The 19,217-nt window shown below is 35.5% G+C and overlaps 1 protein-coding gene across 1 annotated transcript in view; it reads right to left on the bottom strand.

Moving 5' to 3' along the window:
- SEPTIN14 (septin 14) overlaps positions 1–19,217 on the bottom strand; it is a gene marked incomplete at its 3' end in the record, with an annotated part of 41,948 nt that overhangs the window by 184 nt on the left and 22,547 nt on the right. Inside the window, exons 6-9 of the mRNA XM_082670525.1 lie at positions 17,304–17,400; positions 15,852–16,020; positions 13,112–13,244; positions 7,131–7,299 (exon numbers count right to left, since the gene is read on the bottom strand). Of these exons, the coding sequence (XP_082526651.1) occupies positions 7,131–7,299; positions 13,112–13,244; positions 15,852–16,020; positions 17,304–17,400 (568 nt within the window). The remainder of the gene's footprint in view (positions 1–7,130; positions 7,300–13,111; positions 13,245–15,851; positions 16,021–17,303; positions 17,401–19,217) is intronic.

Below are 19,217 nucleotides of genomic sequence, written 5' to 3'. Positions count from 1 at the left end.
AAGAACCTCAGCCACGGGAACACCGCCCAGCAGTGCAGCTGCAAAATGTATCATCACGTTATTAAGAAAGCTGACAGAACAAGCAAGTTGACCACTTGACTGAGCTACAGAAAAAGTGGGGATATCCAAGTCTGCATAGAAGGACAGCCCTAACATTACCAAGCTCTGTAGCAAGGAATTCATGGCACTCATGACCCAGGACACAAGAACCATCAGTCCCCAGAGCTGGAGGTTCATGGTGATGGTGTAGCGTAGCGGGTGAGAGATGGTTACAAAGTGCTCATAGGCCACCACAACCAGGAGAAAGTTGTCCAATCCTGCAAACAGTGGGAAACAATATATCTTCCTGCTGCAGATTTCAAGGGTTATAACTTTGCTGTGTGTCTGGATGTTCTGCATCATCTTTGGGATCCTGGTGGAGGTGAAACAGAAATGTGCAAAGGACACGTTGAAGAAGGACAGGTTGGTTGGGTGTGTGGAGGTGGAAGTCTAAGCTGATGGCCAGGATGATGAGCAGGTTTTCAGACACAGTGATCATGTACATGGAGAGGAAAAGCCAAAATGTGAGGGGCTGGAATTCTGGTTACTCTAAAAATCATAGAAGAAATTCTACAATTCCTGTAAGGTTCCCTGGTTCCATGTAGTGTAAGTGACTACGAGAAGTGAGAAAAACATCAGTAACATGTTTAATTTTCACCTACATTTACATTTTGCAGTCAAGAAATTGATTAATTTCAACAAATTGTCTACGGATCTTGTCCCCTCTCTAGGATTCCTTGTACCATCTCTGTTTATGAATTTTTGTCCTACTTTCAGCTTTTTCCCAAGATGTTAGGTGTCTTACAATTTTTATGTGAAATTCTTTCATGCATTTCATGTATTTGAGGAATATTAATTGAGTGATAACTCAATTTTCCAATAACTATCTAAGCCATGAATATAGGGCACTGAAAAACAAAACTCTCTACAATCCAATGATAGAGAAAGAATATACGAAAATAAAAAATCATGTAACATGTCAAATGGTGAGCAGCGCTGTGATGAAAAATAATCAGTCATAAAGGAGACAGTAGGCAGGGAGTGTGATTTTTTTCACTGAGTGTTTAGGTAACACCGGCAAACAAGGTGACATTTGAACACAGATTGCAAGGAAGACAGGGTTGGACCCAGGAAGTTATCTGAAGTGTGTGCCTAAGTGCAGGAATGGCCAGTGCAATTGCTCCAAGAAACGTGCTTGTTTCAGAAAAATCAAGGCTCCAAAGGAACCAGGTATGTCAGAGAGGTATGAGCAAGAAGGAGCATGATAGAAACAGTGTCAGAAAAATTTGAGGAACCAGGTGGTTTCCCTGCTGCTGCTGAAGCTAAGCTAGACAAGGTCCCTCATCCACTCCATGTTCCTCTTCCACATTATTAATTTTGTTGCAAGGACATCCTCTAAATTGATTGCCTCCTTAGTACCATCTGTTAGTTTATTTCTGGTCTCTGTAATGTAAAAGTCACCTTGAAATTATGAGGCCACGTACCCTGCCTTTAGGAATGTTCTCACTTCACAAGGTACACAAACACCCAAACACACACATACACACACGCACACAGAGATTGGACCATGGTCTCCTAGGCTGTTGCTACCATACCTTTCCCATTCCCAGCCTCACTGATTAGGCTAGGAGTAAATACAACTCACATCAGCCACAGATATTATCTTGCCTCTAAAGAATGTAGAAATGGTACCCAGAATTCCCAATTTAAAAGCATCTTATGACAAATAAATCTGGGCCTCCATATTAGTATGGCCATTTTCTGTCATGTACTAAAATTACATAACTAAATATATATATAACAGCTTATAGTTATAATGATGGATATCATTATCATAATTATATCATTATCAATTTGATGTTTCTCGGTGGGGACAGGTGGTAGAAATTCTTTTTTTTTTTCTTTTTTTTTTTGCGGTACGCGGGCCTCTCACTGCTGTGCCCTCTCCGGTTGTGGAGCACAGGCTCCGGACGCGCAGGCTCAGTGGCCATGGCTCACGGGCCCAGCCGCTCCGCGGCACGCGGCATCCTCCCAGACCGGGGCATGAACCCGCGTCCCCTGCATCGGCAGGCGGACTCTCAACCACTGCGCCACCAGGGAAGCCCACCATTAATTATTTATGTATTCAAATATTCCACTCTTGCCACATCTATTCAACATAGTATTGGAAGTCCTAGCCAGAGCAGTCAGGCAACAAAAAGTAATAAAAGGCATCCAAATTGAAAAGGAAGAAGTAAAACTGTCACTATTTGCATATGAAATGGTATTATATATAAAAAAACCCTAAAGACTCCACCAAAACCTGTTAAAACTAATAAATGAATTCAGTAAAGTTGTGGGATACAAAATCAATATACAGAAATCTGTTGCTTTTCTATACACTAATAACATATGAGAAAGAGAAATTCAGAAAACAATTCTATTTACATTTCATCAAAAAGGTAACATACCTAGAAATAAATTTATTCAAGGAGGTAAAAGGCCTTTACACTAAAAACTTTAAGACATTGATATAGAAATTGAAAAAGATACAAATAAATGGAAAGAAATTCCGTCCTCATGGATTGGAAGACTTAGCATTGTTTAAATGTCCATACTAGCAAAAGCAATCTACAGATTTAATGCAATCTCTATCAAAATTCCAATGGTATTTTTCACAGAAATTGAGCTAAGAATCCTAAAATTTGTATGGAAACACAAAAGATCCCAAATAGTCAAAGCGATCTGAAGTAAGATAAAGAAAGCTGGAGACATCACACTCCCTGATTTCACACTATATTACAAACTATATTACAAAACAGTATGGTACGGGCATAAAAACAGGCACATAGATCAATGAAATGGAATAGAAATCCCTGAAATAAACCCATGCATATATGTCAATTAACTTATGACAAAGGAGCCAAGAATATACAATGGGGAAAGGGCAGTTTCTTCAATAAATCATGTTGGGAAAACTGGACAGCCAGGGACTTCCCCCGTAGTACAGTGGTTAAGAATCTGCCTGCCAGTGCAGGGGACACGGGTTCTATCCCTGGTCCGGGAAGATCCCACATGCTGGGGAACAACTAAGCCCGTGTGCCACAACTACTGAGCCTGTGCTCTAGAGCCTGTGAGCCACAACTACTGAGCCCATGTGCCACAACTACTGAAGCACATGCCTAGAGCCTGTGCTCCACAACAAGAGAAGCCACCGCAATGAGAAGCCCACACACCGCAACAAAGAGCAGCCCCCGCTAGCCACAACTAGAGAAAGACCACGCACAGCAACGAAGACCCAACGCAGCCCAAAATATATTAATTAATTAATTAATTTAAAAAATTGGACAGCCATATGCAAAAGAATGAACCTGGACACCTACCTTACACAATACACCAATCCCACTCAAAATGGATAAAGACTTGAATGTAAGACCTGAAACCAAAGAACTCCTAGGAGGAAACAAAGGCAGTAAGCTCTTTGACATCAGTCGTGGTGGTGGTTTTTTGGATTTGACACCGAAAGAAACGTAACAAAAGCAAAAATAAACAAGTGGGCCAACATCAAACTAAAAGGCTTCTGCACAGCAAAGGAAACCATCAACAAAATGAAAGACATCCTACTGAATGGATGAAAATATTTGCAAATTGTGTATCTGATAAAGGGCTAATATCCAAAATACATAAAGAACTCATACAACTCCATATTAAAAACAAAAGAAAACAAAAAACCAATCCTATTAAGAAATGGACAGAGAAACTGAATTGACAGTTTTCCAAAGAAAACATACAAATGGCCAACAAGCACATGAAAAAGTGCTCAATATCACTAATCATAAGGGAAATGCAAATCAAAATCACAATGAGATATCACTTCATGCCTGTGAAAATGTCTGTCATCCCAAAGAGAAGAGATAACAAGTGTTAGTGAAGATGGAACTCTTGTGTATTGTTGCTGGGAATGGAGGTTTGTATAGCTACTATGGAGAAAAAAATATGGATGTTTCTCAAAAAATTAAAATTAGAATGACCATGTGACCCAGCAACCATACTTCTGGGTATATATTCCCATGTTAGTTGCAGCATTATTCACGATAGCAAGATATAAATACAACTTCAGGGTATGTCAATTGATGAATGAATAAAGAAGTGTGGAATACTATTCAACCACAAGAAAGAAGGAAATCCTGCCATTTGCAACAATTTGGATGAAACTTGAGGACATTATGCTAAGTGAAATAAGTCAGACAGAAAGGTAAATACTTTATGACATCACTTATATGTGGAATCTAAAAATGCCAAATTCAAGAAACAGAGAATGGTGGTTACCAGAAGCCAGGGTTGGGGAAAATGGGGAATGATCAGTCAAAGGGTACAAACTTTTAACTATAAAGTTAACAAGTTTTGTACAGTAATCTAATGTACAGCATGGTGATTATAGTTGATAATACCATATTATATACTTGAATGTTGCTAAGAAAATAGGTCTTAAATGTTCTCATCACAAAGAAATGGTAACTACCTGACAGTAAGAAGGTGTGTTAGCTAATGCTATGTTGGTAATAATTTTGCAATATATAAATGTATCAAATCAACATATTGTACATCTTAAACTTATACAATGTTCTATGTCAATTATATCTCAATAAAACTGGAAACAAATGACAGATTGAACTGTATCTATTTCTAACATTGAGAATGAGATAATGAAGCCCCCTGTCACCACTTCTACTCAACATTGTACTAAAAGTCATAGTCAATTAAGTAAGGCAAGAAAATAAAAGACATAAAATTTGGAAAAGTAAATGGCTTTCACTCAGATACCAAATAATCATGTAGCTAGGAAATTCAAATAAATCTGCAAAAAAAGATATTACAACTTATTAGTGAATTTAACAAGTTTTAGAAGGGTTACAGAATACAAGATAAATGTATAAAAATCATTGGAATGTGTATTACTAGCCATGATCAAGTAGAAACTGAAATTTAAAAAATACAATTTAGGGCTTCCCTGGTGGCGCAGTGGTTGAGAATCCGCCTGCCGATGCAGGGGACACGGGTTCGTGCTCCGGTCCGGGAAGATCCCACATGCCTTGTTGCGGCTGGGCCCATGAGCCATGGCTGCTGAGCCTGTGCGTCCGGAGCCTGTGCTCTGCAACGGGAGAGGCCACAACAGTGAGAGGCCCGCGTACCGCAAAAAAAAAAAAAAAAAAAATAGAATTTACATTAATATCAAATAAATAATCTAGCAAATAAAAACTCTAAGGAAAAGTAAAGTATACTTATAAGTTTTTAGTAATGCTGACTTATTAAAACTTTCTGTGCTACATAAATCTGGAACCTCTGTTTAACATGAAAGTGGACCTGAAAGAGAAAAATAATTTTATTCATATAGTTAAAAGCTATATAGGAAACAAATACTATTTTATAAAACCATTCTTTAATGAGCAAATGTATGCTTTATAAACTACTAAATCATAACTTGTTTTATACCTTTGGAAAAGAAGTGGAAAGAAAAACCATACCGTTTATTTAGGGTGAATCTTTCCTTTCTCTAAAAGAAACTATGGACTATCACATTATTACCTAAAGGGTCCATTCTCAAATGCAACCAAGTGCATTTTATAAATGCACTTTTACAAGGCTAACATTACAGTTTTTTATATGTGTAACAACATTGGTGACTCAAATTTTAATAACACTGGATTATGTTGAGAGAATGAGAAGATGAAAATCCCTTAGCTGTATAATTCACCAGCATGTGGAAAAGCAATAATGTTATACTAATTGTTTATCTTCTAAAAGTCAATGATCTAAATTAAACTATCCATGCATATAATATAGCTAATGTACTATTATTGTTTTCATTTATTCAATGAACAATTACCGCCAGGCACTGTTCTAGGCCTAGGGATGAATTCATAAGTGAACAAAACAAAGATCCTGGTTCTTGTAGAGGTTCCATTAAAAGTTCACATAGTAGACTTCATTCTTCCCCCAAATGATAAAATCATAAGGTGACTTAATAACATATATAAAAATCATTGTGGATATACCTCCCTTTCCCTGTATTTTTCAAAAAAAAAAATTTCAAGAAGTAAAGGTATTATAAATCAGATTATATTTTCTCAAATATTTTGAGGCAAAAATCACAATACCCTGATACCCTGAAAAAAATGCTGCCTTTGAAATGAATGCAGTAATAAAATTACAACAGAAGAAAAATTTATTCTTTTAGGGACATAAGAAAAATTCCATGAACTATGCCAGATGTAGCTGGAGTAAATATATACAGACCCTCAACGGTAGTACTTTCATAGAATGAGTCATGGTGAGTCAGCCACACACACAGGCGAACTGACATTGTAAATGTGGAAAATCAGGATATATAGTCAGAAGGAAAATTTTGAAATGGCAAAAAAAAAAGTCCACTTTATTTGATAACTTTAGTTTTAACATATACCCCAAATATGTAAGGTGTAATATTATCATCCAAATGTTACTCATGGTTTCCCACTGTTTTCTGGCTCTCCCTAACTTTTCAAGATTTATTCCAATATTAGTTTTACAAGGTCTAACATAAAAGCCTAAGAGTTCCAATCAGAAACAATATTTTATTTAATAAAAACTATCAAGAAATTATCAGTAGAATTTGTTAAGGAATATCAGCATAAGAATTAGCCTTTTATAACATAATATTTTATGCCAACAAATCCCCTACTTCTATTTAGATATGAAATAGTATATATACACTTGGTCCCTGGAGCCACAAGTAGGGCTATGGTAAAAGAATTTCAACAGCTAATCACTTTTCACACTGTGCTATATAATTCTTTGATTTTCTTTCATTTTAGCAAATATTTATTGACTGCTAATTCTGTGCTACTCTTGCTCTAAACACTGAGGACAGAACATTTAACAAGATGGTCAAGGTACCTACTCCCAAGGAGTTCACATTCTAGTTGGAGAAAACATACAATAAGCAAACAGATTTTAAAACTTAGTATAATTTCAATCAGAATTAGTGCTATGAGAAAAATCTCACAGGAAGATGGGATTGAGAGTGATAGGGCTCCATGACACACAGATGGTAAGAGAGGATTATTTCTTACGATCTTTGTCCTTCCTTATACTGGTACACTCCTGAGTCTGCAATGTTCCAGAGGCAGCCTTCATTTTATAAAAATCTATTATTTCTTCTTCCAATTGTCTTCTCTCCTCCTCAAGTTTCATTGTCTCCTCTTGTTGGACCCTCTTAAGATGCTCAAACTTGTCCTGTAGCTGTGAAACAAACCTGCAGTTGTGACTCAAAGCACGCTATGGTGGCACATCCCCAAGTACATGTTTCTCTTTTTCTGGTTATCAAACACACCCTAATCATTAGAGTAGCACTTATTCTTAATAACAGTTTCAAAAATTATCTCTGCTGGAGTCATATTGCTCGTAATTACATTTTCAGACCTGAGAAGTAAATGAGCTTCTAGATACAATGGCAAGAAGAATGATTGCAAAGGCTGGGGATGTGGGAGTGTGGTATTTATAAATGATGGCAAAATCATTGAGAAAACTTTTTACTTAAAGATGGGAGGTTGAAGGTAGAAATCAGAGAAAGCTAAACTTTATCTTAATACATAAACATTTCAAATGTTAACTACTCTGGTGAGAAACTCGAACTTTTCCTGCAAATCAGGTTCAAGGTCAGGATGTCCCCCCTCACTACTCCTTTTCAACATTGTACTGGAAGTCCTTGCTAATGCAATAAAGTAAGAGAAGAAAAATAAAATGTATACAGATTGGGAAGAAAGACATAAAACTGTCATTGTTTGCAGATAACATAATCATCTATGTAGCAAATCCCAAAGAACTGACCAAAAAACTCCTGGAACTAATTAGCGATTATAGCAAGGTTGCAAGATATAAGGTTATTATATAAAGGTTAATTGCTTTCCTATATACCAGCAGTGAGCAAGTGGAATTTGAAGTAAGAAACGCAATAACAATTGCATTAACCCCCCCCAATGAAATACTTAGGTATAAATCTAACAAAATACATATAAGATCCATATGAAGAAAACAACAAAACCCTGATGAAAAAAATTAGAGAAGAACAAAATAAATAACTATTTCATGTTTGTGGATAGGAAGACTCAATATTGTCAAGTTGTCAGGTCTTCCCAACTTGACCTACAGATTCATTGCAATCCTAATCAAAATCCCAGCAAATTATTTTATAGATATTGACAAACTGATTCTAAAGGTTTTATAGCAAAACAAAAGACCCAGAATAACCAAAACAATATTGAAGGAGAAGAATAAACTTGAAGAACTGATGCTACCTGACTTCACTGACTATAGTAATCTGACTAAAACTACAGTAATCACGATAGTGTGATATTGGTGAAAAAAATAGATCAATGCAACAAAATAGAGAACCTAGAAATGGATGCAAATATATTTAGCAAATTGGTCTTTGACAAAGGAGCATATGTAGTACGAGGAAAGATACTCTCTTCAACAACTTGTGCTGAAACAACTGAACATTCACATGAAAAAAAAACCCCAAAGAATCTAGATACAAACCTTCACAAAAATTAAACTCAAATGGATCATAAATCTAAATGAGGGGACAGAAAAAATATTCTATGGAAATGAAAAGACAGCTGGTGTAGCAATACTTATATCAGCCAAAATAGGCTTTAAAGCAAAGACGGTAACAAAAGACAAAGAGGGACATTACATAATGATAAAGGGATCAGTTCATCAAGAAGATATAACAATTGTAAATATAGATGCACCCAACATAGGAGCACCCAAATACATAAAGCAACTATTAACAAACTTAAAGGAAGAAATTGACAGTAGCATAATCATACTAAAGGACTTTAACAATGCACTCACATGAATGGACAGATTATCCAGACAGAAAACCAATAAGGAAACGTTGGTCTCAAATCACACACACACACACACATATATAGAATACTCTGTCCAAGAGCAGCAGAAATATATATTCTTTTCAAGTACACATGGAACTTTCTCTAGGAACTTTCACAGACCACAAAAGAAGTCTCAATAAATTTAGAAGAGTGAAATCATATCAAGCCTCTTTTCTAACCACAGTACTATGAACTAGAAATCGACTATAAGAAAAATACTGCAAAAAACACAAACATGTGGAGGCCAAACAATATGCTGCTAAACAACCAATGGGTCATGGAAGAAACAAAGGGGAAATTTAAAAATACCTGGAGATAAATGAAAGCAGAAACACATTTTTCCAAATTCTATGGGATACAGCGAAAGCAGTGCTGTGAGGGAAGTTTATAGCAATACAAGCCTACCTCAGGAAGCAAGAAAAATATCTAGTATAAACAACTTAACATTACACATAAACAAATTAGGAAAGAAGAACTAACAAAACCCAAAGTTAGCAGAAGAAAATAAATCATAAAGGTTTAAGCAGAAATAAATGAAATAGAGGCTTAAAAAATAGAAAAGATCAATGAAACTAAGAGCTGGTTCTTTCAAAAGATAAACAAAATTGATAAACCTTTAGCTAGACTCATAAGAAAAAAAGAGGGCCCAAGTAAAATCAGAAATGAAAAAAAAGAAGTTACAAATGATACCACAGAAATACAAAGGATCATAAGAGATTAATATGAAAAATTATATGCCAATAAAATGGGCAACCTAGAGGAAATGAATAAATTTCTAGAAATGTACAGTTTCCCAAGACTGAATCAGGAAGAAATTCAAAATATGAACAAATTACCAGTAGTAAAATTGAATCAGTAATTTTAAAACTCCCAACAAACAAAAGTCCAGGACCAGATAATTTGACAGGTGAATTCTACTAAACATTTAAAGAAGAGATAATGCCTATCCTTCTCAAACTATTCCAAAAAGCTGAAGAGGAAGGAATACTTCTGAACTCATTCTACAAGGCCAGCATTACACTGATAACAAAACCAGACAAAGAAACCACACACAAAAAAAATTACAGGCCAATATCACTGATGAACATAGATGCAAAAATCCTCAACAACATATTGGCAAATCAAATTCAACCATACATCAAAAGGATCATATACCATGATCAAGCAGGATTTACCCCAGGGATGCAAGGATAATACAATACTCACAAATCAAACAATGTGATATATACTATATTAACAAAATTGAAGAATAAAATCATATGATCATATCAATAGATGCAGGAAAAGCTTTTGACAAAATTCCACATCAATTTATGATAAAAACTCTCAACAAAGTGGGTATAGATGGAACATAATAACCTCAACATCATAAAGGCCATATATGACAAACCTACAACCAACATGGTACTCAGTTGTGAAAAGCTGAAAGTATTTCCCCTAAGATCAAGAACAAAACAAGGATGTCCACTCTCACCACATCTATTCAACATAGTATTGGAAGTCCTAGCCAGAACAATCAGACAAGAAAAAGAAATAAAACGCATCTAAATTAGCAAGGAAGAAGTAAAACTGTCACTGTTTGCAGAGGACATGACACTATATATAGAAAATCCTAAAGATGTCACCAAAAAACTGTTAGAACTAGCAAACGAATTCAGTAAAGTTGCAGAATACAAAATTAATATACAGAAATATGCTGCAATTCTATACACTAACAAGGAACTATCAGAAAGAGAAATTAAGAAAACAAACCCATTACAATTGCAAAAAAACAATAAAATACCTAGAAATAAATCTAACCAAGGACATAAAAGACTTGTACTTGGAAAACGATGAAAGAAATTGAAATGACACAAATAAATGGAAAGATATACTGTCATCGTGGATTGAAAAAATTATTGGTATAATAACTACAATACAAAAGACAATCTACAGATCCAATGTTATCCCTATCAAAGTACCAATGGCATTTTTCACTGAACTAGAACAAATAATTCTAAAGTTTGTATGGAAACACAAAAGACCACAAATAGTCAAAACAATCTTGAGAAAGAAGAACAAAGCTGGAGGTCTCTCCATTCCTGATTTCAAAGTATATACTACGTAGCTGCAGCAATCACAACATATGGTACTGGCATCAAAACAGACACACAAACTCATGGAACAGAAAAGAGAGACCAGAAATAAACCCACACTTAATACGGTCAACTAATCTACAACAAAGGAGGCAAGAATGTACATGAGGGAAAGACAGCCTCTTCAATAAATGATGTTGGGAAAACTGGACAGCTACATGCAAAGGAATCAAACTGGACTACTTTCTGATGCCATATACAAAAATAAACTCAAATTGGATTAAAGATATAACTGTAAGATCTGAAACCACAAAACTCTAGAAAAAACATAGGCAGTAAGCTCTTTGACATCGGTCTTAATTTTTTTGGATATGTCTCCTCAGGGACGGGAAACAAATGCAAAAATAAACAAATAGGACTCCATCAAACTGAAAAGCTTTTGCACAGTGAAGGAAGTTATTAACAAAATGAAAAGGCAGCCTATTGAACGGGAGAAGATATTTTTAAACAATATATCTAATAAGGGGTTAATAATCAAAATATATAAAGAATGCATACAACTCAACATAAAAAAAACCCCAAACAACCCAATTACAAAATGAGCAGAGGAACTACACAGACATTTTTCCAAAGAAGATATGGAGATGACCAACAGGTACATGAGAAAATGCTCAACATAACTGATCATCAGGGAAATGCAATTCAAGTTCACAATTAGATATCTCTTCACACCCTTCAAAATGGCTATTATCCAAAAGATAACACTTTGGCAAGGATGTGGAGAAAAGGCAACACTTGTGCAGAATTAGTGGGAATGTAAATTGATACGGTCACTATGGAAAATAGGACGGAGCTTCCTCAAAAAATTAAAAATAGAACAACAGTACGATCCAGTAATTCCACTTCTGGGTATTTTTCTGAAGAAAACAAAAACACTAAGTTGAAAAAATATATGCACCTCTATGTTCATTGCAGCATTATTTACAATAGCCAAGATATGGAAGCAACATAAGTGTCCATCAATAGATGAATGGATAAATAAGATGTGGTATATATATACAATGGAACATTAGCCATAAAAAAGAATGAAATTTTGCCTTTTGTGACAACATGGATGGACCTGGAGGGTATTATGCTAAGTGAAATAAGTCAGATAGAGAAAGATAAATGCCATATGATTTCACTTATACACGGAATCTAAAAAACAATTCAAATGAACAAACATAATAAAACAGAAACAGACTCAGAGATACAGAGAACAAACAGGTGGTTGCCAGAGAAGAGTGGCATTAGAGGATGAGTGAAATAGGTGAAGGAGATTAAGGGATACAAACTTCTAGTTATAAAATAATGTAATGGGCATGTAATGTACAGCATAAGGAATATAGTGAATAATATTGTAAAACCTTGTATGGTGACAGATGGTAACTGGGACATCATGGTGATCATTTTGTAATGTATAAAAATATTCAGGGGCTTCCCTGGTGGCGCAGTGGTTAAGAATCCGCCTGCCAATGCAGGGGACACGGGTTTGAGCCCTGGTCCAGGAAGATCCCACATGCCGCGGAGCAGCTAAGCCCGTACACCACAACTACTGAGCCTGCGTGCCGCAACTACTGAAGCTCATACACCTAGAGCCCGTGCTCCGCAACGAGAAGCCACCACAATGGGAACCCCACGCACCGCAACGAAGAGTAGCCCCCGCTCGCCGCAACTAGAGAAAGCCTGTGTGCAGCAACGAAGACCCAACACAGCCAAAAATAAAAATAATAAAATAAAATAAATAAATTTTAAAAAATCAATCACTGTTGTATACCCAAAACTGATACAATATTGTAAGTCAAATTATACTTCTGTTTAAAAAATAAAAAAAGTAAATTCTCCAAATGCTCTAGAAAAAAATAAGATTACAGATGGCAAAATTTTAAAGGCTGTATCCAAAACCTATATGGTAAATAGCTACTTTTTGAAGAATAGCAAAGTATCCTCCAACAAAATCATCTAAACTCTCGAGATGAAAACCTCCAACTTAATAGGACACCTAAACTTGAATACAAATTATATCAAACTAGCAGGACTTGCCTCTTTTTCAGCTTCTTTAAATGCTGTTTCTTTCTGCTTTACTCTCTGCACAAACTTCTGTTTCAACTTTTCTTCTTCCCTCTGACATTGATCCAAGAAATCCTGCCTTTTGGCTTCATAGATCTCTTGAAAACTGAAAAGAAATTTGTGTTACTTTTATATTAAAATGTTAATATAAATAAACATGTAAACATATATATTGTTTATTAATATAAGTAGCTCATACAACTCAACAACAAAAAAACCAAACAACCCAATCGAAAAATAGGCAGAAGACCTAAATAGTCATTTCTCCAAAAGAAGACCTACAGATGGCCAACAGGCACATGAAAAGATGCTCAGCATCCCTAATTATTAGAGAAATGCAAATCAAAACTGCAATGAGGTACCACCTCACACTGGTCAGAATAGCTATCATTAAAAAAATCTACAAATAACAAAGGCTGGGGAGGGTATGGGGAAAAAGGAACCCTCCTACACTGTTGGTGGGAAAGTAAATTGGTACTATGGAAAACAGTATGGACATGCCTCAAAAAACTGAAAATAGCATTGCTATATGATCCAGCAATCCCTCTTCTGAGCATATATCCAGACAAAACTATAATTCAAAAAGATACATGCACCCGTGCATTCATAGCAGCACTATTCACAAGAGCCAAGACATGGAAACAACCTAAATGTTCATCAACAGAAGAATGGATAAAGAAGAGGTAGTACATATATACAATGGAATACTACTCAGCCATGAAAAAGAATGAAATAATGGTATTTGCAGCAACATGGATGGACCTAGAAATTATCATACTAAGTGAAGTAAGTCAAAAAGAGAAAGACAAATACCATATGGTATCACTTATATGTGGAATCTAAAATATGACACAAATGAACTTATCTATGAAATAGAAAGAGACTCCCAGACATAGAGAACAGACTTGTGGTTGTCAAGGGGGAGGGGGGAGGGGAGGGATGGACTGGGAGTTTGGGATTAACAGATGCAAACTATTATATATAGAATGGATAAACAACAAGGTCCTACTCTATAGTACAGGGAACTATATTCAATAACCTGTGATAAACCATAATGGAAAAGAATATATCTATATCTCTCTATATATCTGAATCACTTTGCTATACAGCAGAAACTAACACAATATTGTAAATCAACTATACTTCAATAAAATACATATATATATATTGTTATGTCACATATAAGGACATTTACCAATATTCTCTCATGTATAGAAATGAAAATTTCTATATCACGAGATGTAAAAAAGTGAGGGGCCATATTGAATATAAGTATAGAGAGTGTATATATAGTAAGTACTCACGTTTTGAAACACTTAAAATATGTTTTGTTTCTCCTACCACTTTTTATTATCACACTTCTTCACATCTTTTGACAACAAAATTTGGGGGAACATCTAATTTATGAGGTTCTCAAAATAATTAAAATAAGGCCAGGCGTCTTTCAAAATATGATGCATTTAAGATAGCCAGTTCAATTCTGGTTGCCTTCAAAGTACTGTAACTAATATAACTGGATTGTTCTACACTGTCATCCTTCTGCAGCACAAATCCTATTCCTCCTCAATATAGCTAAGTACACCTGCTCTCAAACTATTTTCACTTGACTTCCGTTGAAACTGAGACCCCCGAAAACCTAGATTCTCTGCCAAGTTTATGATTGAGCTCTCCAATCCAAAATGTTATGCCCTTTCTTGTCCAACACCTGTTCCCCTCAAGATGGAGGAATATCAAAGAAAAGGGAAGATTGAAACCGAGCGGGATGTTGTGGGACCCTCCCAGGCATAAAAGCCTTTCCGTGTACCACCTTTCTTGTTCGTGGGAAAAAGGCTTTCCGCCTCCTAGACCTTCCCTGAGTTCCAAAGGGCAGATTCAAACAGTTACTGGGAGGAAAGTGAGGGAATGCAGAAAGAAACAATAGTGCAGCATGGGGTCCTGGACCTGGTTCCTCCTGGGGCAGGGGTGGGAGTGTGTGTATGACAATCTGATACAGATCTCTTGAGTTCTTCTATAGGAACTAACGTGCCTACCCAGGTGGAGGATGATAATTTCACGCTGAGCACAAGCATGTAGACCCAGACTGGTAGGAACCAGAAGGCTGATGACTGAACATCACCCTGTTACCTCACCATCAACCAATCAGAGGAGGGTTACACACCCTACAGCCCTCCCCCACAAATTTTGCCTATAAAAACTTCTTCCCTGAAACCCATCAGAGAGTTCAGGTCTTTTGAGCATGAGCCACCCATTCTCCTTGCAAGGTCCTTGCGATAAACCTTTCTCTGCTCCAAACTCCAATGTTTCAGTTTGTTTGGCCTCACTGTGTGTCGTGCACGTGAACTTGGATTCGACAACACCATGCCATTACACTGCTGCTTTTCCTCTTTCCTCCATCCAATCCTCAATATCCTTTGCCATCTTATACCAATTTTTACTAATATTTGCAAATCTCTTTCCTGAGCTTCTGTTCCATATAAAATCGACTTTTCTTTTGGATACACATTTCAGCACATACACATATTGGATGCATATAAACGAGCCCTTGCATTATGTTGCTCCTACTAACTCTCCATCTAAGTCTGAAGATGATGAAAAACCACACAATTTAGGATGTGAGAAGTACAGCTATTCTCATTCCGAAATAATCATATCTCATCGTTGTAGGGGATTTCTAAGTCACCCGTCATCTTGTTTGAGCAAGATCTCCACTCACCTTACTGGCTGGTTGTCTGGATCCACATCAGTAAATCCCATTTTCTGAAGTTTGCTGCACCTATAACGTTCATAGTGCCAAGTGTGGGTTTGTTCTTTCAAGTCTTCCATGTTTGTACAAAAAAGCACATCCCGGAGCTTAACAAAGTCACAGTGATTTTCATTTTCCACTAGGCAGAAAAATAATAAAGCCACAAAGCTTATTATCAATCCCTATCACTTTCTAAGTATTCTTGAGTGAGCTAAGAGATCGTTCAGATTAATAGCTATAATTCTTTTAACCATGTAACTATGGTTATATGGTACATACAAATTATAGGTAGAGTTTATTTATAGACCAGGAAATTTGCTTGAAATTTATTAGCCAAAGAATAAATAGGAAACACTGAAATAACATGTAATATTAGTAGATGGCATAAACTTTCATTAATAATTATGTTAGTATTTTTCAAATGAATATGCTCAAGGTATTTTACAGAGCACTAAAAAAGAATATAATATAATTTCACTAAAGTAAATAATTTTATTAAAGTAAATCCTGCTAACATAAAGGTCTTAACAACTATGCATGATTTAGTTATTAAACTATATTTATACACCATATTTATGAGAATGAATTAGTCAGTTTTCAAAATCACTCAATAAATTCACATGGCTCTCTACTGTGTTTGTCATATCCAAAAGACTGAGCACAATACTTTGTGCATTGTGTATGATATTATAACCAAATGTAATATTCATTAAAATATGTTGTGTTTAAGTACATTTCATAAATTTAAAAATTTGTAATATATTAACTGAAAATAACATTTGGAAACTAGTCCCCAATAATTAGTATCACAAGTATACGAATCAGACAATAAATGACTGCTATTACACTATTCTAACTCATCATGATGCTAGATAACTAATATAAATGTCTAGGTATAATTTAGCCAAAAATGAATTGTATTACTTTATTTTTAAAATGGTTTTCCATCCCTTTTTATAGGGACCACTTTAAAATGCTTTATAAATTAGGTAGCAATTAACTTATATAACATGTTTCAAGTACCAATATTTATGCTTCTGTGTTGTTCAGAGTTCTTTTGTTCAAAGAACTTTCCAACATTCTGAATGTGACGGTTTATGCATAGAGAGATAATCTGCATATAGCAGATGGGGGAAATGAGGAGGTTCTGCCCAGTTTCTGAATTTTTGCCTAAAGCACCATCCAGAAAACTCCCGTGAGAATAGGTTACAATCAAAATAAACATTATCTTAAATGAAACAGAATCTGTGCTCCTTATCAGTAACTATTAATTTGCTGTTTAGCAAGAGTTACCAATATTGACTCAAGTTAAAATATTTTGTTTTACATATTTATAGTTATATGTTATATAATTTTTATAATTATATATATATTTAAGCATAATCATTCCAGAGCAAGCCTGCGCATCTTTGTTACATTTACCTTGTAAAACTCCCCAAGGGTACTGACGGCCTCTGACCATTCTTTTTCCAACTTTCACTTCATCTGTACTTCCTACTACAGCAAAAGGTAAGTGTTCCTAGAAAGTAAGTACAATTTTAATCATGTTTCCTTATACCAATATAACTTACTCTGTTAATCTTATTTCTGTTATGGAAACAACAGAGACAATAATATCATCATAAGTTTATTCAAACAAGTGATTTATCTTGCCTCAGATTTTATGACTTCACATTAAATATGTGCAAATTAATTGCTGTAAGCATTTGTGCGAGATCATGCACACAATTGAAAACTACCTACTGAGTACAGCCTAAAGCAAGGCATTCGGCTGTGGGGAATACAAAGAAAACAGTTTTTGGTAGACATATAATTTTTCTCACATTATCTTTACCCTGAAACACAATAAGCAAATCACTTTTAACTCCAGTATAAAAGCTAAAAGACAAAATTAAGAAAACTCTAATAATTAGTTAATTGAAATATAACATAAAGCATATTAATAAATAATACTATATAGAAAATGGAGAAGAAAATTTTAAAAGGAATGCAAATCAGAAAGGAATTAGTAAAATTATCTGTTCTCAGATGATATTTTTAAAAGTATTTTTTAATTGGGATATAACTGACATATTATATTAGTTTCTGATGTACAACATAATGATTTGGTATTTGTATATATCATAAAATGACCACCACAGTAAGTCTAGTTAACATCCATCACCACACAGTTACAATTTTTTTCTTGTGATGAGATCTTTTTGAATCTACTCTCTTAGCAACTTTCAAATATACAATACAGTACTATTAACTACAGTCACTATGTTGTACACCACATCCCCAGGACTTATTTATTTTATAACTGAAAGCTATACGACACAAATGTACATATCTATGAGACAGAAACAGACTCACAGACATAGAGAACAGACTTGTGGTTGCTGGGAGGTGGGGATTGGGGGAGAGAAGGAATGGGAGTTCGGGATTAGCAGATACAAACTAGTATATATAGGATGGATAAACAACAAGATCTTACTGTATAGCACAGGGAACTATATTCAATATCCTGTGATAAACCATAATGGAAAAGAACATGAAAAAGAATATATATATATACACACACAACTGAATCACTTTGCTGTGCAGCAGAAATTAACACAACATTGTAGATCAACTATGCTTCAATAAAGTATAAAACAAAGTAAAATAAACTATTTGGGGTTAAAAAAAAAAGAAAGGCAACTGATTTCTGTATGTTAATCTTGTATCCTTCTACCTTGCTGAATTCATTTATCAGTTCTAGTAGTTTTTGTGTGGAGTCTTTAGGGTTTTCTATATATAGTATCATGTCACCTGCATATAATGACAATTTTACCTATTCCTTACTGATTTGAATACCTTTTATTTCTTTTTCCTGTCTGATTGCTGTGGCTAGGACATCCAATACTATGTTGAATAGAAGTGGTAAGAGTGCGCATCCTTGTCTCGTTCCAGATTTTAGCAGGAAGGCTTTAGCTTCTCACTGTTGAGTAGTATATTGGCTGTGGGTCTGTCATAAATAGCTTTTTTTTTTTGTGGTACATGGGCCTCTCACTGTTGTGGCCTCTCCCTTTGCGGAGCACAGGCTCCGGACGCGCAGGCTCAGCGGCCATGGCTCACAGGCCCAGCCGCTCTGCGGCATGTGGGATCTTCCCGGACCGGGGCACGAACCCGTGTTCCCTGCATTGGCAGGCGGACTCTCAACCACTGCGCCACCAGGGAAGCCCAAATAGTTTTTATTATGTTGAGATATGTTCCCTCTATACCCACTTTCGTAAGGGTTTTTATCATGAATGGATGTTGAATTTTATCAAATGCTTTTTTCTGCATCTATTGAGATGATCATATGGTTTTGCA

The sequence above is a fragment of the Grampus griseus genome (assembly GCF_964374135.1).
Source record: "Grampus griseus genome assembly, chromosome: 14".
NCBI lineage: Eukaryota > Metazoa > Chordata > Mammalia > Artiodactyla > Delphinidae > Grampus > Grampus griseus.
Note: the sequence above shows the minus strand (reverse complement) of the source record. Positions and strands in the feature narration are given on the sequence as shown.